The sequence below is a fragment of the Cyrtonyx montezumae genome, unplaced genomic scaffold (genome assembly GCF_038088225.1).
Source record: "Cyrtonyx montezumae isolate F1298 unplaced genomic scaffold, pur_monq_1.0 scaffold_1, whole genome shotgun sequence".
NCBI lineage: Eukaryota > Metazoa > Chordata > Aves > Galliformes > Odontophoridae > Cyrtonyx > Cyrtonyx montezumae.
Window position 1 is genome coordinate 10,980,809 of NW_027071825.1, and position 26,004 is coordinate 11,006,812.

Sequence of the window (26,004 nt, forward strand, 5' to 3'; positions counted from 1 at the left end):
TCCATCCTCACTGCATGGGTTGGTAACACAACCTGTGCAGGGACTGTTCCCCAGGGAGGCAGGGGCTTCCCTAGTACCTATGGTAGAGGTTGGGATGCAGCAGTTTTAGTCACTGCTTCTGTTTGATTAGTAATAGGGAATGAAGGAAGTTGAAATGCTTAAATCTGTGCTATGGCAGCTTCTGCTCCTCATGCTGCACAAAAACAGGTGCAATCTTCTATGCTATGCCTGCTGTCTGAAAAAAGGATTTGGTAGTTTATGTACTTATTTTCCCAACACTAATTCTTATCCTCTTCCATTTCATGCTGAAATTTCATGTTGCCTCCCTTTTGCAGACCAATGCTTTTCTTAGGATGCACTCTCCAAGCTTGCGTTTTTCTTCCCTACTCTAGCCCGCACGCTGAGACACCTCTCCTGACATTTCTCTGCTCCATAACACCTGCCTGCCAGGATCAAGGCCCCGAATTCATTGCTTTCTTTCCAGCAGAACTGCCCCTCATTTCAAGAGGGAAATGGGTGAAGAGATCCAGCCAGAAAGGAAAGGCATAGTGCAAGATGCTTGTAGTTAAAATCTGTCTCATTTTATTTCTGGTGGAAGAAACATAAAATAAATCCCTTTTCTCTGAACTTGAATGACAACAATACATTTTGAGATGCTTTTATATTTTATTGTGATCTTAAAAATAAACAAACAAAATAACAGTTTCTGGGAAACTATAGGTCTCAATCAGAAAAAAATTGTAATTTTTCTTGTACGATAAGATGCCAACATCTGACAGGAAGAGGAAGGTCACTGCATCGAACTTTTAACTCCTTTTGTATGTGTCTTCAGGTAATGTTTGAATGAATGGATTTAACTGGCCTGTATTGCCTCACTGGTGAATTAGGGAGAGGCAAATTATATCCACATTATTCAAGACATGAAGGTATGCAAAACTATGTTTGTGAATTTTCATGTTTAAATTTCATTTTTTAAATAGTGCCAGAGTAGTATAAATCAAGGCTGTGTCTTAATGTAAGCAAATACAAGTTTTCCATCATTCTTACTCATGACAAATTCTGTAACATTTTACAATTTGGTTTTATATTTAGGCACGATTCTGTAGTAAGAGTTTTTTAATAAGTATTCCCATTCAGTCCTGCACACTGATGAGTGACAATGAACTCAGTAATTATCTGTAACTTCAAGCTGAGTATTTGTTGGGACACCAGGCACATTCTGATATTCTTGCCTTGTTTTTTGCAGAATTAGCCACTCATCTGGCTGTGTTGTCCTACTGCTCCAAGTGGGGAAACATCCCGCACAACGCTGTTAGCATCTGGTAGGGGCAAAGGGTCCATGGAGTGATGTCCGCACCTGCATTCCATGCGGCGTTCCCTGAGCCCTCTCTCTACTGGGAAGGGGTGGCTGGGCAGAAGTGATGAAAAGTAAAGGGGTATTTGGCAGTTAACAGACGCGGGTGCTCAGCTGCCACGAGAGCTGTGCAGCTGCGGATGCAATGCTGTGGGCAGCAACTCATCCTACCAAGTGATACTGTTGCCTGACGCTGCAGTGCAAAGAAGCAACGTGGCTCCTTCCATTAACCGGAGACCACTGTCTGCACGTAAGCACAGCAAGGCAGCACCTGCTCCGGGTTGGCGTGCGAGGGACGCGTTCCTGCATCTCTCCCTGCTCAGGTCGGGGTGCTCCATCCCGAGCCACAGAGATAGGGCCAATGAGCACGGTCTTCGAGACCCGAGAGAGCTGGGAAAAGGCGACCCTGGCCTGGGGCAGGTGCCGCACGTCCGCCCGGCGCACCAACGATATCGCGCAGCGGCGGGCGGAGAAGGAGGCCGGCAGGGAAGGCGGAGGCGGACGGGAGGCGGGCGGCGCCGGGCGGGCGCCGGGGGGAGGCGGTGGCTGCGGGCCGGACGGCCGCGGCCGGCGGGGTACCACGCTGCGCCGCCGCGCCTCTCCCGGCGCCGCGGAACGGAGGTGAGCGGGGGGCGGCGGTGGCACTTTGTGCCCGGCGTGCTGGGGCGCTCCGCCCCCGGCGGCGCCGCACTCTTAAGGGGGCTGCTCGGTTGCGCTTCCCCGCGGCCCCGCTGCCTTCCACGTGCTGGCCGCTCGGAGCCTCGCACTGCCGGAGTTGCCGCGCTGGCAGCCCTAGGCAGGGAGGTAGGGGGGGACGGTGCTCGGTACGGGTGCGCGCCGGCTGCGCTCGCCGTCGGCGGTCCTTAACGCTTGTTGTAGCGCTGGCGTGGGCTCAGCCGCTTTCATCGGATCTGTCTCAGTAACCGAGCTACTTCACTGCCTCTTTGTGTTATGCACTGTTAAAGCTTACTGGTTCTTTCTGCATGAGGAGTTTTTGCCGTCAGGAATGTCCTGAGATGGGAGATAGAGTAACTCGCGGAATTGGCTGCTCTGTAAGTGATCGCTTCGAGTCCAAGTTCAGCGAGGGCACAGATTTGCTGGAGGTTTCACTGCCGGTTACGTTAAAGCTTTAAAACATCGGCTTGTGAAAGGAAAATGACTTGGAAGATGTTGAGACATTGTTTTGAAAATAAGCGCTTAAAGTGAGGGAAGAAAACCAGTGTGATTATCATCTGAGAACATTCCCAGTTCAGTCTTTCACTTTTTGACATCGTTCGGGTTGATGAATGCTTTCATTCTAGGCGTTTGTTACAAAAACGTTTGTTCATATACATAGTTTAACTGCTGGAGTATCCTTTTTTCTCTGATTAGATGTACATGTACGTTACATGTGTTATATATTATGCTTGCAGAAAATATGAAGGTACTGTAAAGTATATCTACATTGAATAATGCATGCAGATAATTATCCTGTGGCTGCTGCACTATAATATGATGCCATATCATAGCACTCAGAGAATGGGAAAATTAGATTTGTACCAGAGACTAACATTAAGGGATTTCTGCTTCAAATGTCATTTGAACGATGGTGTGCTTTTTACACTGTGCATATCTTATTATTATTTTTTAAATTACAGATGCCTTCTGCGTGTAAGCCTGCTGAAATGTGTTGAGCGCTGCCTCTTCTCTCCTAACCATGAACAGTTCAAAATCACCAGGGCTGGCTGGATTTGGAATCTTAAAAAACACAACCTGCCACACGGAGAAGAAGATTTCCGTTTTCTTTTCAATAATCTTCATGACAGTGGGAATTTTGTCCAACAGTCTCGCAATAGCAATTCTCATGAAAGCGTATCAGAGATTTAGACAGAAGTCCAAAGCCTCTTTTTTACTTCTTGCTAGTGGCTTGGTCATTACTGATCTCTTTGGCCACCTCATCAATGGAGCCATCGCAGTGTTTGTCTATGCATCAGACAAAGACTGGATTCGGTTTAACCAGTCCAACATTCTTTGCAGTGTTTTTGGCATCTGCATGGTTTTCTTTGGTTTGTGCCCACTCTTCCTGGGCAGCGTGATGGCTGTTGAACGTTGCATTGGAGTCACCAAGCCAATATTTCACTCCACAAAAATGACTTCTAAGCATGTGAAAATGATGTTGACTATGGTATGTCTGTTTGCTGTTCTTATAGCTTTGCTGCCTATTCTTAGGTTTAGAGCCTATCAAATTCAAGCATCGAGGACCTGGTGCTTCTATAAAACAGAACATGTTGAGGACTGGGAAGACAGATTTTATCTCTTACTTTTTTCTTGCCTTGGGTTACTGGCCCTTGCTATTTCATTCTTGTGCAATGCTGTCACAGGAATTACCCTCTTAAGGGTCAAATTTAAAAGTCAACAAAGACAAGGCAGATCGCATCATTTTGAAATGATCATTCAGCTCTTGGCTATAATGTGTGTTTCTTGCATTTGCTGGAGTCCATTCCTGGTAAGAGCCTAATGTGTTTGCCAATTTTTAATGCACATAACTGTCTAAAACTTATACTTTTAATCTCTAGGTTTAAAGGTACTTTAGCTGCAATAACAGCTTCATTCATATTTTAATGTATTAATTTACAGCATATTGCCTGTGATGTATGTACATTTGCTTCTATAGCAAATAAGTAATTATTCTTCACCATGATCATAAGTGAAGTACACTGAGCAAGCAAAATGCATAGAGACTGTGAAGGATTAATTTCTGGTGTTGTGAAGCAGACTGGTAGCAGAGGGGTGGTGGAATAATTTAAAACAAATACTGAACTCATCCAAAAATACAGTGAAATCTTGGAATGGCAATTCTATTTAGTCTGTACTGTGGTTCTTGTTGGTTTTTATTTATGCTAGCTTATTCTTTGTTATAATTACAGTTTACTGCTACTTGCAAACTTTGCTACAGAAGATAACAGTTAAGAACATAAAAATTCTGTATTCCATTAGCAGGGTATTAAGGGCTCTGCTTTAGAGTTATGTAAAAAAAAAAACCAGTGATTGGAGGTAGTAAAAAAAAAAAAAAAAGTAAAAATGTAAAATTCTGCTTCAGACAAGATCAAGCTGTGTTTGTAATCCAGACAGATCTCTAGCGAAGCTGCTCTGTGGACTCAGGGCTCTTTCTCAGCTTAGGGCTCCTTGCTAGTAAGTGCTGTGGCTCTTCCAAAGCAGCCAGTGGTGCCCAGTACCGTGCGCTATCAGTGAGTAGTGTCAATGGAAATGGGATTACAATATGGCAAAAAATTTGATGGCTCCTGTGTTATGATGGCTTTTTAAAGGTGCTTAATGATGTAAACCTGACTGAAGCTGTTCTAATTTTTTGCTACAGCGAGAGACAGTAAGTCACAATTAATATTAAGCACAATTTATTTCCTAGGAACAGTGTTTTTCTCTGACATGAACAAGAAGTAAATTGATTAGAGTTTACAAAAATAGAAATTTAAATCTGAGATCTGAATCAGATCTGGTCATATATATCTGCTCACAGGCTTTGATATAAGTGTGGAGGTACCTGAACTGCTTCTAAATTAGATTCCAACAGCTGCAGCAGCTGGGTTCACCTGGCAGATAGCAGTCAGATGGCAGCCAATTAACCCAGTGTCACAGACGTGAAGGAGACTGTTGGGATATGCCTATACCCACTGAAACGCACAAAAGCTGTCATTTGTGTTCAGCTGTGACAGAATTTCCCCTTCTTCTCTACTGACTTTTCTAGACTTGCTCTGCAACATAGTTGAAATTCATGTTAGCTTTTGTCAGTGTCTGGATTGTTGAATCTGTAGCATAAAGACATCAGAGCAGTCCAGCAAGCTCATGAAATGACCTTACTTCCAGAAATTTCCAATACTTCAAAAATTTGTTTGGGACAAGACACAGAATGGTTATCATGAAAAGCAACGGGAGGGATGGTTTCAATTTTCTTTGGAAAACAATATATTTTCCTCCTCTGACATTTATTTTCATATAAATTAACTTCCGTTAAAGGCTGCAGTTACTTTGCTTGTCAAAAGAGCTGTAGGTATTTTTCATTAAAAGAGATATTTCATTTATCCAAAAGATATTAATTTATTCATTTTGAAGGAACACTGAGGTGCAACTATTCTGTTTGCTTTGGTAATTTTGATGATTTCTTATACTTTTCAATTTTCATTTATGAAGCCATTTTTACAAATATTGAAAAGCTTTTATAAAATTTCAGTGCTACTGTTCTTATAAGTATTGACCTTCATCTAGGCTGTAGTTTACAATGAATTATTATTCCAGCAGAATTTTTTTTTCAGAACTTTTTTAGAGCATGGTGGTCTTACAGCTGGTGATATAGACCAGCGAATGGTTTCTTCCTTAAATTTGAGACTTCGTAGTTTTTGAGAATGGGTTGCAGAGGGAGGTGATGTGTAAGCAATTCTGGTCTATTCATCAAGCACTGTATAAATTTCGAGATGCAAATCTCTCATACTTTCTGTGCATTGTGAGCTCTCAGTGCTTTGCTCCTACATTGTTTGAAATGAGGTGCACCAAACTATCACCAGAGTTACCCCATCACTACGGAAAACAGTTTTGCACTATGGGCAAATAAATGTGAGAAATGAGAAGTTTAAAATATCAGTGTAAGATAGGATTTAGTTCTTGTAAGTAAGTTTCAAGGAAGAAACAATAATTTGTTAGGCAGAGAGTTTGAGAAATGCAACAAGACCTGGTACTTGGCGTGGATCTAGCTGTTGGGATAACAAAATGTACATCAAAATAAATTATCTGAATTACCAACTTTCTCTTGATTTTGAAAGCATTCTGCTCAGAAATTACAGAGAGAATTGTAAGCACAGCAATAATGCAGCGAGCTCTATTAGACAGCAGTGGAGCATGCAGATTGAGTGGAATAAAGTTTTGCTAAGAACATACTGCTTAACCGCTGTAACAAAGAAATCCAGAATTTATCAATCTTTATGAATTATGATGAATTGCTGATTCAAGTCTGTGCATGTATTTATCTGAAACCTCTCAAGGCTTTTAATTTGCAAAATTAATGGTTTAGATTCTGTAGTTTAAGCAGCGTATACTTACATAAATGTATCTTGAAATAAACACAATCAGGCATCTGTAAATGAAATTATTTGCCAAAATATCTAATTACATATTTGCTTTGCATTCATTTTCTTGTTTAATTTTTTTCATAAGGTGAAATGTAGATGTCAGTGTCAGTCTTTGAAACTGAGAATTTTACCCATGCCCTCTGATCTGTGGGGTGTGTAAAATAAAATGTTATTTAAGAGTGACTCACCCCTGTCTAAACCAAAGGAATTAGAAACCAAACAAACATTTTTGAAGAGAAGGTAGAGAAAGGTGATAAAGTTTTATGCCACATGTGGTTTGCAAATGTCAGAGTTAGGATTTATTCTAAGGGATTTGCCATCTGACAGGGGTTTAGTTTGTTTATTTTTCTTCTGTTTTCAGTCTAGTCTGATGTTACGTCAACTGTCATATACGTGTGGTTAACAAAAGTCTAACCAGTATTGTAATCTGATGCAGATTTACTTTATTTCTGCTTTCTAGTATGTATATATATTTCAAGTGGAGTTATGTATGCAGTCACTGTCCTTCGTTAAAACGTCCCTTAAATGGCATTAGACCCATCACTTATTATGGTGTCTGGAGTGAAACAGCTTGACTTATGCACCAAACAGGTGCGTATGCAAAAATTAAATAATATAATCTGTTACCACCTCCATTTTAAGACACCTGGAGATCTGAAGCTTTTTTCAGAAACAGAGCCCATGATGTGACTGAGACTGTTGGACAGGGACTTTCTTCTGATTTCATTTGTGAAGCTCTTTTTTTTCTTGTTTGCTCCTCAATAATACATAACTTCTCAAGTTCTCTGCAACTGTTTTGGAATCCTTCCATAGGGGAGTGAGGGGAAGAAGGAATGTATCATTTAATGAATGTTATTCTTTAAATTCCTCCATAATTCTTAAATACAGACAGCAAGGGATCTGTCTGCTGGGAGTTATCAACCTGCTTATTCATTTGTGGTGAAACATTTATCTTCTTTTGTGGAGCTGAAAGGGCGAGGAATCTGACACAAAAGAACAAGTGAAATTCATGAGTTTTCCAATAATCTGTGTGGTCAGTGATTCACAGAGGCACACTGATTCTTACAATCCAAATCATTTTGTTTTGTGATGGGCAATTCCAGGAATATATGTTCCGAAGATAGTAACATCTACTTCTATGTGTAGTAAGTGATCGTTTTTCATCCTTGCTTGTCTTAGGATATGTGAATTTTGTTGGATAAATTTGGTCCCTAGGGCTTGGATTCTCAAAGCAAATAGCTGAGCTGGAGTACTTTGTGAGAAGCATCGCTGATTACATAAATTGTTTTGTGAAGCTGGCCTGTCGTGAAACAGTTTGGCTTTGGAGCTATGTTCATTTGAGCAGATCCTGACTGCCCTGTGGGGCACAAGGGATAGACACATTTTAAATTCTATTTCTATGGAAGCTTCCTGTAATTATGGACAAGAGTGGGTTTATTTCACAGATGTTTGTCTACAGGACAATGGGGAGAAGAGTCTAATTCTTTTCATGTGTGAAACACGTCTTCGCATGAAAGAAAAACGCTGTAACAATTAAATTATTTTTCTTCGGATCTCTTTTTTTTCCATGCAGTTATCTGAATCCTTTCATTCTGGTTTCACCTCCCCTCTACTGCAGAAAATATCCACCTCTTCTGTTTTCCTTCCTTCCTGCCTTCCTTCCCTCCCTCCTTTTTGGAAAAGATCTCAGCTATTTATTTTGTATAATTAAATTCACTCTTGCTTAGCTGCTATTTTTACTACCTAGGTTAATTTCTAGGAATTACTTCTCATGTCATCAGTCTGCTTGTGTTTAAACTCTGACTTGGTGTCCTCCAAATGCTGAATGCAGTTTGGCTTAGTCGTTGCTTTTTGTGCATCTAGGACTGCTCTTAACTTACAGTTTGCTTAGTCAGTCCAACCCAGAATTCCAGCCTTAGTGGTCCTCTGGCAGACACACTGCTGGGGTAGGCAAGAAGTGCTGTGCTGACTCTCAGTGCAATATGCTCACCCCAGCCCCTGCTCCAGTTGTTTCAATGGATATTTCAGGTGCTGAGGCAAGCTCACAGTTGGTATATGATAAAGAAAGTTGGTGCATTGCAGGCTTTACAGTAACTAAATTCTAGGCCATGTTGTTGCATATAGTACAAGGCACTTTTCTGCAAGACAATCCTCTGTACATCTCATTTTCATGTTTTTGTATTGGTACTCACGTATATACATGCACAACAGTTTGCTAGGAGCAAGTTGCCCAAGTTGCACTTGAAGAGTCTTAATGTATTCCTCTAAAGATGTCTGAATCTCCTTTCTACTAATTTATGCCTATATGCACAATAGGGATCATTTATTAGATCATTACTTTATTGGCACTGTTTTTTTGCTTTCAAATTTTGTTGATTGTATTGTTACTAGAAGAGAATACTTAAAAATTTTCTTGTGCTCTCTGGCTGATGATTTTCATAGTTGGAAAACGCAGCAGACACAAGGATCCAGGATGCTGGTCCACACCTCACCAGTGGACCCTTGTAGCTGAATGCAGGTCAGCCTCCTGGCTCTCCTGGGTGTCTCCTTGGCCACAGCCACTGCTGACAGATGTTGCTAGTCAAAGCTGCAGCCAGCATGAGCTTGCTTGCTGCACAGGCACTGTGAATCTTAGAATCATGGAATGACTTAGGTTGGAAGGGACCTTAAAGACCAGTTCCAACCCCCTACCATGGGCTGGGTGCCTCCCACAAGACTAGGCTCTCTAGAACCCCATCCAGCCTGGCCTTGGGAACTTCCAGGGATGAAGCATTCACAACTGACACTCAAGGTTGCATTGCTGAAGTGTTGCTATGCCATTCCTAACATTGTAGGCTGAAAGATATTGTGGAATAAATTGCTGACTTCAGAGATTAATAGGACTGAGAGGAAAAGAGCACTGATTTTGAGTTAGTAATGCTCAAATGAGTAAGCCTATCTAAAATAAGACTGAATTTCAAAAATACTCTCCTAGTGTTCAGAATCACTCTGTTCCTGTTTTCACCTTTTGCAGTTTGTAGAGCTCTTAGCTTGCCTTTCTGAGAAATATGATTCATTTTTTAAAAATGTTTTTAACTATGGGCCAGGGCTTAGTTTATCATAGACTACTTAGAAAGTCTGTATTAAATGTGGCTGTTTGTAATGCAAATGTAAACGTTTGCCTCTCTCTCACAGAAGTCAGGCAGTTGAGCAGCTCTCAACAGTAAAGAAGATTAAAATGGGCTGTAGTCAGCATATTGTCCTGCGGTAGGGAAAGGGAGATCTGAGGCTGACAGGTTGTCCTCTACCAGTAAAGACTTTGGAAGAAGCATATGTTTGGAAAAAACTTATGCAAAGCCTTTTTCTGAAAATGCAGTGCCATCAGGATGTGATAACTTTGCTCTGGAGAAATAGGGAAGGCAGAGTTCCAATCATGTAAAAACATTGCATTTTCAAAATAATGTGGTACTGTTTTTCTTTCAAAATTACTTGAATTTCTTTCAAAATTACACTTGAATTTTTAAATTTGAATTTTATACCCAAGAGTAAACCGTAATAGTCTATAAATCGAAACAGTATTTAAATCTAGATAGATGTCAGTGACTATTACAATTTTATTTATTTATTAATTTTGTTTTGAAGTTGCCATTCAGATTCTGAAAAACTAAATCAAGTTACTATTCTTAACCTTCCCTCCATTACTTTGGCATGCTGTGGTAGATATGGGAAACTTGAGGTACTTTCCAGTTTTGTTTGATATGAGTGGATTCTCCCTGTTTCCTAGGTATGACACTTATTCAGGTCTTTCTTGCTTGTAAATATTATGCACTGCATAACCGTTTTTGGAAAACGTCATACACTGCATAACCATTTTTGGATTGTTATTTTAGGAAAGATCTTTTTTTCTGACTATCAGAAGCCTTTAAATGGTAAACATACTGTGGAAGAGTCTCTGGGACAAATATACTCACATGGAATGACTCCAGAAACTCATCAGGTTTCACAGGGCATACTTCTGTGTGCAGTACACATTCATGTTTTTTGCAAGGTAATCATTGTGTTATTGTAGTGTTAATTCTTAGTTTTTTCGTAGTGATTATAAATACTTTTTAGCAGAAGTTACTTATCTCAGTAGTGCAGAATCTGTTAATGTCTGAGAGAATACTTTGGTTCCGTTCCACCTCTGGGGGAAAAAAAAATCCAACTTCAAAATAGAGCAATTCTAATTCAGTTCTTTTCATTCTTGTTGTGTCTGCTTTTAAGACTTTAATTTAACATTAAGTTAATCTTAATTGTGGAATTACAACTGTTTATTTGCTTATAAACTCCCTGAGGAAGGAGGGGTTCTGTTTATTGCACACATGTATGGTGTTGAGCACAGGAGCAGATCACCATACTGGGATCTGTGAATGCTGCTCTTAGACGTCATAACAATCAGGTAGCAGAACATTCCCAAAATGGTTTACACAAGCAGTTATGTTGAAGTTTTGGTAAATGTAGTTTATTTTTTCAGATTCATTCTCATACTGGATAAGATTAAATGGCTGAGGAAGCGAACCTGAGTTGTCCTGTAGGCAATACACAACCTCTTGCTAATGGATTCTTCTTACCTACTACAGACAGAGCAGGAGAGAAGTGGAAAGCAACTTGTAAGCTTTTTCTTTGGAGCTTCTCTTAATGAGCTGTGTAGGTTTCAGCATTGGAGCTGTTTGTGCATGATCACCTACAGTAGGCTGAATTGTGTATAAATGATGAACTCCCAGAAATCAAGAATTACTTTGTCATTAAAAACCAGAATGTAATGTCTTATCTCCAGCTGCTTACCATCTCAGACCTGTGTGCTGCCAGCATTCCCATCTACCTCATTGTGTGGAATGATGATAAAACAGTCCATGCAAATGATAGCAATTTATTTTAGGATTTACAGTATATTAGTGTGTTAGAAGTAAAAATGAATCTATGTAGTAGTCACTTATGTTTACCAGGAGTGCGATTTTGCAGAAGTACTGAGAAATAAATTACTCTTAAGTGGAGTTTTGATTTTTAGTTCTCTCTCCACCTAACAGATCACAGATTTTAAATGCACAGCAGTCACTTCTGATTTATTTGCCAACATTAGACATAAAAATATTTAAAATTAAATATTCCAATTTTGTAAATGTAATATGAATTTATTATCTCTGGTAGTTCAGTTCCTGGCTTCTGAGTGCACTTCTCCCAAGTGATATATAGAATAAGTTACTTTAATAAGGGAACACTTCACACCTTCCTTTGCCTCCAGCCAGATCTCTAAATACAGCAAATCAGATAGCATGAAGTCATGAAGTAACTAGTATTCCAGGGCATATTTAAAAAAGATCTTGTTTTTCTTTATCATATAATTGTATCTATGATAAAAATAAACACATGTAAAATGTAACTTAAAATTAACATTTTTTTTCCCTATGGACATGTGATCAGCACTATAGTTTCTCAGAACATTAAATAGGAGTTCTAACTCCATTGATGGACAATAGATTCATTATTTTTTTAGACCTGTCATTACTTGAAGTCTTGGGGGCATGTTGCACATCAATGCCATCTGCAATGTAGAAGAGATCAAGGCTACTATGTGTTGTGACATACTCAGGGTGGAATTCTTCTCCTTTTTTTCCTGCTTCGACTTTGAATGGTTATCTGGTATTTCAATTGTATCTGCCTTGAAAGCCTGTGAAAGCCTGCATATATGTGCCATTCCTCTGAATTCCAAGGAACGCTTGGAGAATTCAGCCTAATTCTTGGATTCTTAGGCAGTCTTAACAAATCTGAGAGAGCAACAAACATGACAACCAGAAGTTCCTGCAACTTGTATAGAATTACATTTTTGAGCTTTTGAAGAAATGAGAGGTTTGTCTCTGTTTTATAGTGGGTGCTGAACTTGTATTGTGTCTTTCTCATGTGTAAATCCAGTGGGAAATAACTTTAGTAATGAAGCAGCATGAATGTGATGGTATTTGGAAAGACAGTCTACTTCTAGGACATTTATTTGATCTCTTGCCTAACTAACTAAATGCTGAATTCATTGTATAGTTAAGGACCTTTGCAGCTCCTTTTTCTTCTTCCAGTTTGTCTGTATATAGTCTCTTTTTTCTCTCTTCTCACTCACAGTTGTCTCCCTTCTCCCACTATTATGTATTTGTTGTGATTCTTTATTTTGGAATTTGTATTTGTCAGTGAAGTTCTGTTGCTTCTGTGTAAATCAGTGAGAGTATTTACTTAATCAATTAAATATATGATTATTTTCCTAATGCCTGTGAAAGTGTACAAACAAATCCAATACAAAAGAGGTGATATGCTAATTCCTGGCTATGAAGGTTTTCCAAGCTGTCTCTCTTGGAATAGTATATGGATCCTGAATATGTATAGTTCTTACATCTTTAAATAGTTATTTTGCTGTACTGTGTTTCTCAGAATGGTCCTTATTATAAATATTGTTTTCTGGTCCTGAGAGATATCACAGATGTCCTTAAAGTTTAAGCATTGCTAGGTAAAAAATATTTTCATTTTAACTGTTAAAATTAATTTTCTGTACAACAGATTTTTGTTGTATGTCTTGTTAGGCAGCAATACAGTCTTATGTATTTTCAGTATGAAGTGTGTCATCTACTGTTTTCAGTGCTAAACTCTGTCTACATTCATTGTTCTTTCAGTTCAAATAAGTTAATCAATTAAGCTGCTAGAGTAATTGTATTGTCAGCTACCTGAACAAAATTATGCTTAGTTTTGAAGGTGAGAAGAGGAGGAAGGAAAAAAAGACCATTAATCTGAGTTTATAATATTTTGGAGAAACAGAAGCAACCTGTAATGTTTTGTTCAAGCCCAAGCTGTGTGTAGGTTATTGTAGGTACTCTTTAAGTGAAAGCTGACAGAAAACAAAAGCTCTGGTTTTAGTTAATATTTGCTAGCATGTGCACACCAAACCCCTTCTTTTTGCAGTGCTTACTTCGTAATTGCATTTCTGCCTTTTAGAGAGCATTATAATGCCAGAGGCAGTTAAGATATAAACGGTGAGTATAATGTTATGGCACTCTACATTTTGTTCAGTAATTTTGATAAATTCTTGCATACATAAAAATGTCATTTCAAATGATGCTTCTAAATGTTTGTTCAGAAAGTATATTGCCATGCATAAACATTTTGCTTGGAGCTGTAAAAACACAGATGGTGAAAATATCCCCCTGGCTCTAATGGCACAGTGATAGAGTGCAATAGACTGTAAGTCCTCTGCAGACCTAAGCCTGCTTGAGGAGAGCTGAAAGCCCAGAAGAACTGAATGGCCTTAGTGAGGAGCAGTTATGTGGTAAGGTCATATGGAGGTGAGTTGCTGGATGTCAAACATGCAGTGTCCTGGCTGCAGTGCTGTCTGTGTGCTGCCAGTCTGTGGTCCTTTGGTGTTTAGTTACAGTGAGGTCTGACCTACCAGTTTTCAAGGGTGGTTTTGTTCTTTACAGAAGAAAAGATACATTCATGAAGCAGTCACTGACTTTTTAAGAAGTACTTGATGATAGGATAAACTGAGTTTGAGAAACAAAAATGTGAAATTTTGTTCATGGACTCATACAAAATATTATATTTCCCATTTCTCAGAATGACAGAGTTGTAGGGGTTGAAGAGGACCTCTGGAAGTCACCTAATCCAGCCCCCACTGCTAAAACAGATTCTGAACTCTTGAGTGTCTTTTCCTTTACAATACCTAAAATGCTTACATAGCTCCATGTTAGACATGGTAATTATGGAGCATCTGGAGGCTAGATAAGCAGCCACAAAAGCTCAGCTACCTCTGATCCAAATCTTTTCAGATTCTCTCTCTTCCTCATTTGTGTCCTGTTTTTCCCATAGAGAATTATGACTCTGGCAGGGGAGATGTCTTGGACTGTGTTTAACAGTTAAAGATGTGTAATGTGGCAGATAGTTGTCACCTTTCTTGATTTATGTGTGGTAGATTGGAGCTTGATTTCAGGAGGCAGACACAGATTTTCCCTCAGCTGAATATTCTGAGGCATAGGAAGTTCCGCACAATTGTGTCTGGGAACTTCTTCACAGTGCAGGTGATGGAGCACTGGCACAGGCTGCACAGAGAGGTGGTGGAGTTTCCTTCTCTAGAGATGTTAAAAACCCATCTGGACGCCTACCTGTGCAACCTGGTTTTGGGAGCCTGCTTTGGCAGGGGGTTGGACTCGATGATCTCTAGAGGTCCCTTCCAACCCCTACAATTGTGTGATTCTGTAATTCTGTGAATAGCGAGCCAGTGGATCCATTGTTAATTTTAAATGACTTTTTTTTTTTTCACTGAATAGTATATGGCAGAAAAGAGAATCCCTTATTTTACTTCTGCTTTTGAAGAGCTGATTCTGCAAAACTTTACACATGGAGGCATTGTGTATTCTGTTAAAAGTATCCACTAGACTTTGATCTGGAGGACAACATGCTAATGCCTGTTGTGTTATCCTTTTAAATAACTTTTTTTTTTCTTTTTTTAGTACAAAATTGTTATGCTTGGTTAAAATATTAGTGCTTGGCCAAGTAATTATCTGACGTATAAAAGTTGAAGGCGTCGGCTAAACTTTTATTGAAAAGGGAAGAGAATACATTTTGAGAAAGACATATGTTGCATATATATAACATGAAAAGTTTAATGTGCCATAAGTAGTACAGTGTATGTGCTTACATGGTGACTGCAGAAGTGCTGCACTAAATGATATTTTTCCTTGAAGTCATTGGTTTTAAGCTTTCAGTGGAATCCTAAAGAAGAGGTTTAGGAAGGTCTGTAAGGCTCCTACAAAGAAATGGAGACTAAAGGTTGACTTACAGGGAAAAATAACTTCTGATATTTGTTTACAAACAACAGAATTTGCCTGTCTGCTGTGCTTTCCATGCCAATCTTTTGGTGCCAGGCTTTTATCCAGTTTCCTGAAGTCAAGGATAGAACCTGTTTTTGGAGTTCTTGAACTGAAATGTATCAAAGTAGTATTACAGTTTGCCTTATTTCCTAACTCACTTTAAAGTCTGCTGCTTGTTTTGACTGGCTGTACTTCAGACTTAACAGGAATGTAACTGATCAGCACTGCCATTTAGCTTGTTAGTTATTCTCATCTAATTGAGGTCCAATTGGAAGGGAAATTAAAGACATGCTGTTTACATTTGGAGTGTGGTGTGAAGCTCTGGATCTAGCTGCTTTTTTTTTTTTTTTTTTTTTTTTTTTTCTTGCACTGAGCTCTGTACCTAAGGGAAATTACAGTTCTCTAATGCTAAGTGCGATATGCAGTTGCAGAAGTCAACAATTTCAAAATGTTTTAAAAACTTTTTCATGTGACATTTTGGTTTTTGAAAATTAAACTTTATTTGTAGCGTAAGCTAAAATTGGAAAAAAAATGGAGAAATGTAATGCATTGTGTCAAGTTTGTGCTTGACACAAATTTGGACTTGTCTGTATTTATTTTGGGGTACAGGGAGTGCTTGGGTCTTAACTTAAACCAGCAGGGACTAATAATAACATGAGTTGAAGAAACTGTTTAAGTCAGTATTTTTCACTAATGCTTTTAGAGTTACTTTCCTAAAGAACGTTTGAACTGTATTGGTTATATCAAGTGCTACTTTAATTTTTTTCATAAGTCAAGGAGACATATTACAGCTGTATCCATATAAGCATTGTGTAACTCAGCAAAACAGTATTTGGATTTTCACATTACTAAATATGTTTGAAAATGTCACATTCCTTAATTTTTTGAGTCATGCTGCTGAATCTGCATGGCCACTAAAATCAGTTGTAGAGATCAAAGACAACTAGATAGGATGTGATCATGTTGCATTTCCCTCTTCCTCATTTGTGTACTACTGGCTACAGGCAGTACACAGATTCCTTAGTCATATTAACCTGATAGACCTGCAGAAAAGCAAAAAAATACATTGTTCTTTGAATTGTTTCTCAGTTTGGACCTAATTAAGGAGAATTAGCCAAATAAAAAGAAAAGGGACAATTTTGTGCCTTTAGAGTGGGTCTTGCTCCCATAAGTCAGCATTTTAGCAAGCTCTAGCTCCAGTTCTCAAGCTGGAGACTTGTGCCAGTTGTGACATGTCTTTCTCATGCGTGTGAAGTGAGTGACTGTGTGACATGGACTGAGTGTTTTGATTCAGTGAAAAACTGTAAGGAATGGTCAACTTTTAACTATTTATGATTTCAAAGTGATTGGAATTTAAAGTTAAATAAGGATGAATATCAAAGTGTGGTAGTGATAATTTATAGTGAACTTAGTCCATGTTCTCCTCTTTGTCCTCTCGGTGTGCTGTTGGTTTCATTTGCCTGAAACCTTCCAACATGTTGTCTCAGCTGCAAAAGAGCTCCCAGAGCAGTGCAGACTGCTTGGAGGAATGGATCTATTTCAGTTCATGCCCAGAGAAGATATGATGGAGCTATCTCTGTCTCTGCTGCTACTCTGCCCTTGTATTTTAGGATAAAAATACTTAGGTTTATCTCGTGCTTTGAGTTGGGCTGAGATTCTCTGTCTTATTCCAGGCCTATATAGGATTCTCACCTCACAGATCTTCAAAAGAATGGTATATTGCTTTACGGTGGTTTTAGTTATTAAAAAAAAAAAAAAGGATATAGTTTCTTATTTCTGAATAGCACTCCCAAATAATTTAAGAATATTCTTATTTTATGAAACAAAATTTATAGAAAACATTTTAACTCAATACTTCCAATACTGGGATTCACATCTGACTTGCATTTAGATATGTGCACAAGCTGTACCTTCTATTTACTACTTGTACTCAAACACATTGTTCTGTGTACATCCAGTAGTCATAAGACATAACTTAAATGTCCAGATGAAGCTTATCCAAGTACCAGAATCCATAAAACTATGACAGACAGAGTTACTTAATGTTTAGGCAGCAAGCTGAACAACAAATGAGTTTATTCACTTAGTTTATTCTCTTATTAATACTAAATAGAAAAGAACTCTCAAGTTTGCTAGATATCTAAGAAAATGATAGATTTTCAAAATACAAAAGCAGCTACTCTTGTTAAGTGGCCACCTATGCTGCCTCTGTTTCTGGGCATAGAATTACTTTGGATTTGACATTTATTAGCTTTGCAGAATGAGAGAGAAGAACAAATGGAATTTTGAAATACTCACAGAAACATCAAGAAGCAAATTAGGAAGCTGTATATCTGTATTAAGCCAAACATGCTGTATATTAGATAAGGATGTTGATCTGAACTCTGCTGTGCTGTCTTTTGCTTTTCTACTTGCATGAATAAGGAGTATTCCTTCTGAATTTGGCTTGTGGTATTGGACCTCTAATAAATAAAATGTTGGACTGTCCTGAGAAAACATCCCATGCAAAAGTCAAAGGATTTGTCTAATTTGGGTGGGCTGCTGATGTCAGAGAGGAATGCACCCAACAGTTGTGGGGTGAAAGGCAGATTCAGTAAACTGACTTGTAGCTATTTGTGTTGGCATGGTGTTCAGACATTCTTCCCCCTCAGCTCACTGGTTCCCAGCTGTGCTTCTGCCAGTCTTGCCAGCTTCCCTAGGAATGTTCCTGTGGGCTCTCCTCTCTGCTCCCACAGTTGTCCATGCAGAAATGCTTAGCCAAGTGTCTAACCAAGCAAGTACAGACTCATTTTATGCATTCAATTTGTCTGCTTCCCTGTGGAAATCTCTTCCCAAATGTGGTGACCTGTAAGATACAGACTGGGCCTAGCAGTACTGAGAATTATCTTAAGTGAAATGGATTAGCTAGAATCTTGAGCAGTAGCATTTTTCTCTTCATTTTTTTTTCTTATTGTTTTTGTTTTAAACAATGTATCCTTGTGAAAATAGGACTCTGCACTTGTACAGGTTGAATCTACCTCTCATCTCTCAATAGATCAGTGTACTCACAGCATCAGTTGCAAAATATCTTGTTTCTTAGTTACTGAACTGTATCACTTTAAATGCTTTGGAACTGAAAGCCATACAGTGTTTCATCTTTCTACCAAAAAAGTCTTCATGTGCTTTTAACATTAATAATAGAGAGAGATAATTTACCATCCTCTGGCACATTCCTGGCTTTACACAGTCGGGCTTTCTTCACACAGGAACTCAGGTTACAAAACCTCAGTGGCGGAAAGCCTACTGAGGTCTCTGCAGGGCAGGAGCCCCAACACTGTATGTTTCAGTTGGCCTGGTGATTCAATGCTTAGCCTGCAGCTCTGAAGGGCTGGAGGCCAGCCACAGCTTGCAGAGCTATGTTGAACTAGTGTGCCCATTGGGTATCCGCTGCCAGAAGTAATCCTGCTGAGCTGGACTGAGAAAATGACTGGTGGTGGATGACTGTCCATGTCCAGCATTTCCTTTGCTTTTTGCAGGTGAATGAGACCCTTATTGGCTGTGTTGACAAGAGGAAGGGTATTGGTGGCCTTTGTCAATATGGCTTGAATTTTCCTGGAAACTTGACCTCTTATTTCTCTAGTGTAAATAAATCATATTTTGTTGCATTCGTTGTGATGAAATCAACTTTGCTGTGTTATTTATGCAGACTTTCACTTTGAAGGCATCAAAAAGTAAATACTCTTTGTAAAAATGTTCTGTTCTAATGACATCCTTTAAAAAGTGCAGCCGTGGAATAGCTTAGATTCTGGCTAATTTTTTACTCCTTGCCCAAATCAATTTCTGTTTCTGGAGGCTCTTCTCTGTCTGGTCACCATTATCCATTTAAGTTTTAGCAGAAGTAGTTCAGCACAAACGTGTTCATTCTATGTAACATGTGAGACAATTTCTAGAATGATAACTGTTACATGCATGACAGTATTAACTTTGCAATGGAGATGTACTGATGCTGTAAAGATGTAATGCTTAACGAAACTGTTAAAAAGGTTTCACTCATTCACATGCTTGCTGTATTTTTTTTTTTTGATGCATAACTTTAAAATGTTCAATTTTCAGGTGTCAATGGCCAGAATTGGGATAAATGCAAGTCATTCAAAGGAGAACTGTGAAACAATACTTTTTGCTCTCCGAATGGCAACATGGAATCAGATTTTAGATCCCTGGGTGTACATTCTTCTCCGGAAAGCCGTACTTAAAAACCTGTACAAGATCACAAGGGGATGTTGTGGCGTTCACATCATAAACTTACACATGTGGGAACTCAGCTCCATCAAGAATTCTTTAAAGGTTGCAGCAATATCTGAGTCACCAGTAAGTTCCAAGCAAATAAATCTACAGCCGCTGAACTCAACAGGGCAATAAAATTAAACACAGCGTATGAAGAGATGATAGAAGCAATGCTCATAGATGAGCAATACTTTACAATGAATTCTAAGGCTCAGTGGTTTGGCATTTATTTTAAATTGTGAATGATTTTCTCTTGTTGCTTACCAGTTTGATACTGCTACTCCAGAAGATGCACTTGAATGTTTTAATTCACTTTAGCATACATCCCTCCCCAAACTGGCTGTAGAATGAAAAATCTCCCTAGATTTCTCCTAGGTACTAAAGTGAACAGGATTCCAAATCCTTTACCTTAGCAGGATTCTTAAAAAAGCATACAGGTGAGAAAATGATCTCTAAGGTGTTTTTTAAAAGGGGTAGCTGCATCTACCAGTGATGCTCCCAAAGCCTTTGCAAAGTCATTGCTTCCTAGAATAAATCCACCATCCTTTCCCTAAGGGTATTCTTTGCTTCTAGGCAATTCATTTTCCCATTGGATGTATAAATGATGTTTTGTTTGTGACTAGTTTACTAAATAATCTAGTTTGTTTGGTTTATTGACTTGAACTCTTAATTATTTACTGTTGCATTAATTTTTGGGAGATATGCAAAATTCATCAGTGTATATGTCCCTTTCCAATCCCTGATAAAATGTTAGGTTCCCTATGGGAACACAGAAGCAGATGAGCTCAGCTTGCTTACAGTTACAATTTAGACCTATTGGTGAGTTGTTAGTCTTTTCAGCAAACTTTATTGAAATTAACAGACATAAAGCTGTGGTTAGTCTGTATAAAAAGTAGGGCTTATTTTATTTTATTTTTATTTTTTTCCTCACACTGAAGAAAATTCCTTGAAGCGTTTCCCTAAAATATAAACAGAAATGCTCATAAGATAGTTCTGCTCAATTTGTCAAAGGTCACACAGGTCTCATGTAAAACAATTAGAACTGCAGGGAACTGCATCGTGAGTGTTTTTCATTTGAAAAAGCAAACTGCATACTTGATGTTTGCAGGGTCCACGTCTTAAGTGCTGAGTACCTGCAGTACATTTGAAGGTGTTTGAAGATTTCAAGGACTTTATACAGGAGGCCTTTCACCTCTATTGCTGCTAAAACAAGCGTTGGCTTTTATGACTGCATTTTGTTTAGAAGCAAAAATGAGAGTATCAGAATTCTTAATTGAAGGATTATTATAAGATAGAACTATTTTATTTTTATGTATTTAACTTCAAATAATGAGTGAAATGTTAGTACATTTGGACTAAGTAGTTAAAAATTGATTCACCAAGAAGGCAGTCTGAGAGACCAAAACTACTCATAAAGTAGCGATTCGTGTTGTTTGTGAGAATAGTTTGAGTTCAAAAAACATAAACAAAAACAAAACAAAAAGGTTTAAATATTTCAAGTTTTTGTTTTAAAAAGGTTAGAAGATAATGGGTTAAATAAGCTTGTAATGAAATGAAATGCTTTCATTTACCCTTAGGATTTTTTCTGCAATGTATTTTCCCAATCACAGAAGCTATAAAATGTGTACGTATTTGATGCTGGTATAAGCTCAGCACTATTGCTTCTTGTGAGCTCCACTGGAATTTGGGAGCACTCAGTGCTCAAATTGGCCTTTTCATTTTGTAGAATGTGATGCCAGTGTATCTGTTGATATAACTTATTTGTTATTGTTTTAGCAGCTGCAGAAAAATAAATTGTTGAGGTGTTTGATCAGTGAATGAAGCTCATCATTGTTTTATTTTGTTATGTGAGTAAATGTAGCTTGTGTGGTTCATACTGGTTGACTTGTAAAACAGGAAAAGTTTATATGTATATGTGATTTCTAATATTTTGTGAACTATTGCAACTATTGTAAATTGCAGAGCCTCATTAAAGTTATCAAACCATGTCTTGAGAGTTACGATATTTTTGTATGACAGAAGGGAACCCAAGTTGCTAATATAAGCCTTATTACAACTCTACTGAATTCAAACTGACCAGTGCTATTCACAACCATGACAGCAGAGAGGAGGTAATAAGGAGGACACTGAGGATGCAAGTAGTAGTTCTGAATGTTCATAGCCTAGTGTAATCAGTGCTCTAAGGCAGACAAGGTCAAGTTCTGATGATCCATGCTTAGAAAATGCAAGTAGAAGTATTTGCATTCAAATAGCTGCCAACATGTTATACAGATACTGATAAGTTTTACATGCACTGTGAGTCCTGAAAAAAGTATGTTCATTTGGCTGCTAATATTTTGTCTTGTCCATTGGCAGTTCAGGATGCAGCCACCTATAAGTCTGTTACCTCTGAAAGTGATTTGATTACCATTGTGTTTGGTCTCATAGGAGATGTGCTGTGTTGTATGACTAGCAAATCATATGTTTTATAGAATATAAGATTATAGAAAAAAAAAACCAAACAACAACAACAAAAGCCAGGACACCTTGCCAGTAGGATCCAAGCATGCTCAGGCAGGAAGAACACTGCAGGATGCCTTGTGCTGTGCCACTGAGCTCTGCAGTGGCTGGCTGCCTGCTCACTGCTGGGCAGCAATTAGTGCCTCCAGAGCAAGCAGGGGCAGTCTGGTGGGTTGAAAGTGAATCTCGTTTCTGATTAATGACTGAGGAAATCTTCAGGGTGGGAGAACGGGAGAATATTATAATCTAATAGGGAGCTTAAGAAAGGCAGGCTGTATAATAAAGCAAGTTATCCTAAAACAAGAACCCAGCCTAGTCTGAAACTGCCTGCTGAAGCAAAGAAGGCCTCAATAACAAGTTGCTCATCACTGGGTTTAGGCAAAGACGTGTGGTTTGTTAGCAAGAAAAAAGAAAACCAAAAGAAAATGAAGTTAAACATTGTTGGTTTTTTAAAAAATCTGATTCTTGAGACAAAGTGTCCATCCTTCTATTTCTTGTGTGGGTTTTTCTTTTTTTTTCTTTTTCTTTTTTTAAAGATATTTTATATATAAACCTTTTTATTTTCTTGTTACTTTGGTCTGAAATATTAGGAATGAATTAATTTTAATACTTGCTAAGAAATCTTAAATGCTTACAGTGTAATGCTGTTTCAAAGATGTAGGAAGGAGGGGTTACTTTATAAGTAGTTGCTTCCTGTTTTCTGGAGATAACTGTGAACCCAGCACTTCGTTATATGAACTGACCACAAGCGAAAATGTAATTACGAGTTCGAATACCCATTGTCCAAAAGATGATATGAGTTTATATCTCAGGTAAACTACTACATGTTCATACTATGTTGATTGGTTTAGTAATAACATGTACTTTATTCTCATATAAATGAATTTTCAGAGATGGGTTAATCATTCATTATTATGATTATATGTGGGCGCAAGAACATGAGAACTGGTGTTGATGGCTTCTGGGTGGAAGTGGTCTTATGGCTTTTAGGCTCAGATGCTACTGCTGAGCAACCAATGGGAAATATGCTTATTTACGTGTAGCAGCCACCATCACAGTACAGTCTTACATGATTGCTTGCACATCCAGATGGATGCTTTGGAAACAGGCAATTGTTTTTGCAAATACAACAATTCATACTGTTAAGTGAACTGTCTGTGCTGAACCAAGACATTTACCAGGCTGCTACTTAATCAGCTTCTTGGGCTGCTAGAGCACCTTAGGAGTGAGCTGGCTGAACTGTGGTATGGCCACATGCTGGCACTGCTTTCTTCATGTGATTTTTGGCTTTGACTGCACTGTGAAAATGACAAAAAAAAAAAAAAAAAAAAAGAATGCAACAAAATAAGGAGTAGCTGTTTACAGACAAGAATATTCAACAGATTGTTGAACTGTTCTATGTTGCAGTGCCAGAAATAGAGCAGGGGAAAAGTGAAGCGTGTGTGGGTGGAATCCAGCAGCACAGGGAAAGGCAATGAGACCTCCACACAGAGCAGATGTTAGTTTTACTCAACTATTCTGTGAAGCCATACTCTTGGCAGGAGATCAGGCTGGTGAGCAGGACTTTAATTATCATTGCAGGATTCTTCAATATAATTCACATAATCATTAACTGATTCTTTCTTCAGGCTTTTCCAAGCTTCCCTGCTTATTTAAACTAATTAGGTCATGATTAATTTATTTTTGTGAGGCCAAAAGAGCCAATTGGTGGTGGAGACTTTTCGCTATCATGTTTATATTTTGCAATGGGCTTATGTGGCAAGATTTTTTGGAGGAAGTGAAGGAGGCATCAGGATTGGCCTCTGTGAGCAGAGCCCAGCAGATACTCAATGAGCCAGCTCAGATTAGAGATGGCTCCAAAAAAGACCCACCACTGTCCAGAGCTGAGTTAGGGAGTGATTTTGCTTGCATCTCTCTGAGAGCGGATTTAAGAAAGGAAATGAGAGAGAAATTATGTGCAGACACTGAGGTCAGTGCAGGAGGGCAGGAGGTGCTCCAGACGTGGAACAGAAGTTCTCTGCAACCTAGTGAGGCTCATGGAAGAGCAGGCTGTCCCCCTGCTGCCCATGGGCACCATGCAGAGCAGATATCCGTGTGCATCCCACAGAAGAGCACGTCGTGCAGCGGTTGATGAGACCTGAAGGATGCTGCAGCCCACGGAGAGCCCCTGCAGGAGCAGGCTCTGGGCCAGAGCTGCAGCCTGTGGAGATGAGCCTATGATGAAGGTCTGGGCAGGCTGCTTCCTGTGGAGACCTGTGCTGGAGCAGTTCATGAAGGGTGGGCCCTGTGGTACGTTGGAACAGTGCTTGTAGAGCCCCCATTCACCTGTAGGCAAAAGAGGATGGATGGGAAATGGTGTTTTCAATTTGATTTTAGTGTTTCGCTGCTCTAGTCAATTATCTGGTAATAAATCACATTAATCTCCCTTATGCTGAGAGTTTTGTCAATGATGGTAATTGGTGTATGATTTCTGTGTCCTTATATCAACTCATTAGCTTTTTTCACCATATTTTATTCACCCCATCCTCTTGAGAAGCAATAGAGAGAGAGCAGCAATGTTAAAGCAGAGCCACCTACTATCACAGCTTCCCTGGTAAGTAGTAACCCATATCTATTACCACTTTATCTTCTCTTCAACAGCATCTGGTGAATTGAATTCTGGTCTGATTGTTAGTACAGCTTGTGCTCTATTTTTATGCAGAGTGTAAGCATTAATTCATGGCCCACACATCTGTATTTAGGTAACGTAAATGCTATGAATGAATACAAACTGTTACTAGCAGGATTCCCTTTCTGAGATCTGAGCAACTGAGTTGATAGACGAGAAAATTTTTAGAAATGTTTTTTATTTAGAAGGGATAAGTGCCTATACATGCCTGATGGAAACCCAGGGGCCCGATTATAGAGCCTGCAAAACTTAAAACATTGGGTCTTACTCAGTACAATCTATTCATAAGAAATGAGAAAACAAACATTAAAAACACATATATAGCAAGCATATCGTCAATTACAATTGTTTTGCAAGCACAAGTCTGACCTTCCTGTGGGGAACAAGACTTCTGGTGGACCATGCACCTCACCTCTTCTTTTTTTTTTACCACTCTCTACTGTCAACAGTGTGATTCTGAAGTGATGGAACAATGGTTAAATATGAAAAAGATCATTTCAGATGTTATTTTTTTTATAATTGTATGTAATTATGGTAATTTATAGTGTGTTATAGATACATTCAGGGTTTCCTTCTTAGTAAAACTGCAATGGAGTCTTTTTTTTTTTTTCTAAGAAAAATGTCTTGTGATCTTAGGAACATAAACATGTGTCTGTCTATCTGTTGAATTTCGGCACCATGGTTGCAAAATAAATACTAGCTACAGAAGTTCACGAAGATAATCTAATTTCTTTTTCCTTTTCTTTCCTTTTTTCCTTTTCCTTTTCTTTCCTTTTTTCCTTTTCTTTTCTTTTCTTTTCTTTTCTTTTCTTTTCTTTTCTTTTCTTTTCTTTTCTTTTCTTTTCTTTTCTTTTCTTTTCTTTTCTTTTCTTTTCTTTTCTTTTCTTTTCTTTTCTTTTCTTTTCTTTTCTTTTCTTTTCTTTTCTTTTCTTTTCTTTTCTTTTCTTTTCTTTTCTTTTTTCTTTTCTTTCCTTCAGATGCACAATGACAGCTGAGTAGAAGTGAGGACTCCAACAGGAAAACTATCATTCCAGAAACAGCCAGTATTCTATAATGAATTTTTGCATAGTCATCTATACAAGTGATAATGTCTAAATTCCATATCAAGGTTCAATTTTTTTCTTTTTTTTTTTAATATCTAACAAACAGCAACTTGTAATTTTTAAGGTGCCTTAATTTTCATCCATTAAGTTCCCCAAATGCCTGAAATATTACATTCCATCTGCTCCTTTTTCTGGTCTACTA

The 26,004-nt window shown here is 38.5% G+C and overlaps 1 protein-coding gene across 2 annotated transcripts in view; it reads left to right on the forward strand.

The window, feature by feature from the left end:
• The first annotated feature begins 3,026 nt into the window (after positions 1 to 3,026).
• The window catches only part of PTGFR (prostaglandin F receptor), a 308,369-nt gene continuing 285,391 nt past the window's right edge, over positions 3,027 to 26,004 (forward strand). Inside the window, exons 1-2 of one of the 2 annotated variants that reach the window (XR_010622464.1) lie at positions 3,027 to 3,839; positions 19,422 to 21,394. Coding sequence is in view for 1 of the 2 variants with exons in the window: in XM_065740755.1 (XP_065596827.1) it covers positions 3,051 to 3,839; positions 19,422 to 19,727 (1,095 nt within the window). In the remaining variant the exon portion in view is untranslated. Of the gene's footprint in view, positions 3,840 to 19,421; positions 21,574 to 26,004 lie in introns of those variants that run through there. The other variant, XM_065740755.1, reaches the window with a different exon arrangement.